This window comes from Triticum aestivum, chromosome 1D, assembly GCF_018294505.1.
Source record: "Triticum aestivum cultivar Chinese Spring chromosome 1D, IWGSC CS RefSeq v2.1, whole genome shotgun sequence".
NCBI classification, from domain to species: domain Eukaryota; kingdom Viridiplantae; phylum Streptophyta; class Magnoliopsida; order Poales; family Poaceae; genus Triticum; species Triticum aestivum.
In genome coordinates, this window is record NC_057796.1 from 415,093,413 (window position 1) to 415,096,414 (window position 3,002).

The following is a 3,002-nucleotide window of genomic DNA, read 5'->3' on the forward strand; positions in this document are numbered from 1 at the left end:
TGGCGGGCACATATTCCTGCCTGCCACTGCTCTGTTACTAGCAGTGGCGGGTAAGCTTTGGTACCCGTCATTGCTATATTTCCAAATTAGCTGTGGCGGGTGACACGCCTCACCCGTCACAAATTTGTGTTCACCTGTAAGCCATTTTCTATAGTGTATGGTCTTCTTAGGCGACGGTCGATGACAAGATGACTAAGCAATAAGATGCAACCGGGTAATCGGCATGTTTAGGATCTTGCCTCGGCAACTATTTTTCTTGTGTTCTAGAATGTCTGTATGATTGCTATGGCGGGTTTACCTAGACTTTCGTAGGTGTAGGATCTCTAGATTAATATTCGGGTTTAAATATTGAATTTGGTGCAGAATTGCTTGGCTCAAACACCCGGGTGGGGGGGGGGGGGGGGTGCAAATTCATGTCCATTGGTTTTTCGTGAATACAAAATTCCAACCACATGCCAAGCTTGAGACTTATAAAAACTAGATCTCCAAATTTATAAATATCATTTTAACCATGTTTGGAATTTAAACGTCATTATTCAAATTATATCTTGATCAAAACATGATATTTAAATTCTCCTGGTCTTTTGGGCCAGGGCCTCGACAAAGGCATCATATTAGCCTAATTCTTGGCAAGGTTTTTAATCTAAAAAACAAGGCAATTTTGGACGACATGTGTGAAAATTCTATAAAAAAATTACTACCTTTCAATGACTTCTAACATAATTTAAATTTATTTTCAAGTTTGTTTGAATCTGCCTCAAAATTCCGGGGTTACGAGTATTTCAGACCAAACGAATATAGCATCGACTGAGACTTAGCAAAACTGATTCGGGATAGCATGTGGTGCCGGTATAAATATACGGATCATGATATTTCCATATCTTCAACCTACCAGTAGGTGGTGGCATTCATTTGTTGCACGTATCCTTTGTTGATTAGAACTTGGCACCGCAGTTTGCTCCGTGATGGCTAGTTAGTAAGTTAGTGAGCAGATTGCTGTCTAGAGAAAATTAGTTAATTCATCTAATGATGTGCTTCCGTCTGGCTGTCCGCCCGCCTCCATTATACGTACGGTGGCCGCCGGGGTACCTGCCATGGCAAAGATTCCGGAGAGCGCAAACAAGGAACAACTCATTAAACCATGGGCATTTTACCTGCTGCTCTGGAGGACAGCCCACCACATGCAGGCGTGGGGACACTCCGGCGCTATATATTTCCCCGGCGCCAGTCCATCAGCAGCAGCAGCAGCTCAAGCTTCCCCTGATCAACTAGCCACCTAGCCATCGTCGTTTCTTGCATAGCCAAGCAAGAAACAACCTTCTTGGCCGAGAATATGGCGTCCAGGGCTGCGACGATGGTGGCGCTGCTGCTCGCGGCGGTGGCGGCCACGTGCGCGCGGGCGCAGCTGCACGACAAGTTCTACAGCGAGTCGTGCCCCAGCGTGGAGGACGTCGTGAGGAAGGAGATGGTGAGGGCGCTGTCACTGGCGCCCAGCCTCGCCGGGCCGCTCCTCCGGATGCACTTCCACGACTGCTTCGTCAGGGTAAGCTGCATTTGCATGCATCAGTTTCCGTCCGTACCATGTTGTGTGCTGTGGCCTGACCAGTGACCGCCATGAATGCAGGGGTGCGACGGCTCGGTTCTGCTGGACTCGGCCAACAAGACGGCGGAGAAGGACGCGCAGCCGAACCAGACGCTGCGAGGCTTCGGCTTTGTCGAGAGGGTGAAGGCCGCGGTGGAGAAGGCCTGCCCCGACACCGTCTCCTGCGCTGACATCCTCGCCCTCATTGCCAGGGACGGAGTATGGCTGGTGAGTAGAGTACTAGGCCATTCTCTTTTGCAAATGACACGGTATATACGTGTGGAAGCCAAATTCTAATGCTGCTCGATCATGGTTTCTCCAGAGCAAGGGTCCATTCTGGACAGTTCCTCTCGGCCGGCGAGACGGCAGCGTGTCCATTTCCAACGAGACCGACGCTCTGCCACCCCCGACCTCCAACTTCACCGTGCTCACCCAGCTCTTCGCCGCCGTGAACCTCGACGCAAAGGACCTTGTCGTCTTGTCCGCCGGGCACACCATCGGGACGTCGCACTGCTTCTCCTTCTCCGACCGGCTCTACAACTTCACCGGCATGGAGAACCCCAGCGACATCGACCCCACACTGGAGCCGCAGTACATGATGCGGCTAAAGAGCAAGTGTGCCAGCCTCAACGACAACACCACCCTCGTGGAGATGGACCCCGGCAGCTTCAAGACCTTCGACACTGACTACTTCAAGCTGGTGAGCAAGCGGCGGGGCCTCTTCCACTCCGACGGCGCCCTCCTCACCGACCCGTTCACCCGCGCCTACGTCCAGCGCCATGCCACCGGGACCTTCAAGGACGAGTTCTTCGCCGACTTCGCCGCCTCCATGATCAAGATGGGCAACGCCAACCCGCTCACCGGAAGCCAGGGTAAGATCAGGAAGAAGTGCAGCGTGGTCAACCATTAAACCACCGACGAAGTGCAAGGCTGTTTTGATTTGTGAACATCTTTTCCCCCTGTATCTTACTGTAAGATTGTCATAGCTCCTTTCTCTCCCAAATCTTTTTCTTTCGTTAATTTAGGACACCGATAACTGCCACACGTGTGGTGTATCGGGTGGTTGTGCCGCACGCCTCGTGTGGCATGGAGAAGAAACAGCCCACACACCTATGTGTGGGCAAAACAAGTAATGCCCACACACCTCTTTTTTTCCTCCCGGTCCCTCTCACACGCGTGTGTGAGAGTGAAATAGATAACGCCCACAGGCCCCGTACGTCAGACCTCGTACCTCGTGGTCCCGCACGCCCCGTGTGATAGTCACCGCGCGTCCCGCAGTTGCCATGGTCCAGACCCTCGTCCATGTTCGTTTATCTGCAGTTGCCATGTCGCTGAACTTCGGTTGCCATGTCGGACAACTACAGTTGCCATGGTTGCTCAACTGCAGTTGCCATCTAATGTCAAAAGTTTCAGATGCCAT

General features: G+C 52.0%; 1 protein-coding gene across 1 annotated transcript; it reads left to right on the forward strand.

Moving 5' to 3' along the window:
* The first annotated feature begins 1,254 nt into the window (after positions 1-1,254).
* LOC123172097 (peroxidase 1) lies at positions 1,255-2,737 on the forward strand. The gene is made up of 3 exons (XM_044589132.1): positions 1,255-1,543; positions 1,625-1,810; positions 1,905-2,737. The coding sequence occupies exons 1-3, from the start codon at positions 1,334-1,336 to the stop codon at positions 2,490-2,492; spliced, it is 984 nt and encodes a 327-aa protein (XP_044445067.1). The 5' UTR covers positions 1,255-1,333; the 3' UTR covers positions 2,493-2,737.
* Positions 2,738-3,002: the final 265 nt, after the last annotated feature.

Bases quoted from the DNA above. Each gene is read 5' to 3' on its own strand.
- LOC123172097 (XM_044589132.1), top strand. From the start codon at position 1,334: ATGGCGTCCAGGGCTGCGACGATGGTGGCGCTGCTGCTCGCGGCGGTG. The intron at 1,544-1,624 runs GTAAGCTGCATT...CCATGAATGCAG, and splicing joins TCCACGACTGCTTCGTCAGG to GGGTGCGACGGCTCGGTTCT. The intron at 1,811-1,904 runs GTGAGTAGAGTA...TGGTTTCTCCAG, and splicing joins CCAGGGACGGAGTATGGCTG to AGCAAGGGTCCATTCTGGAC.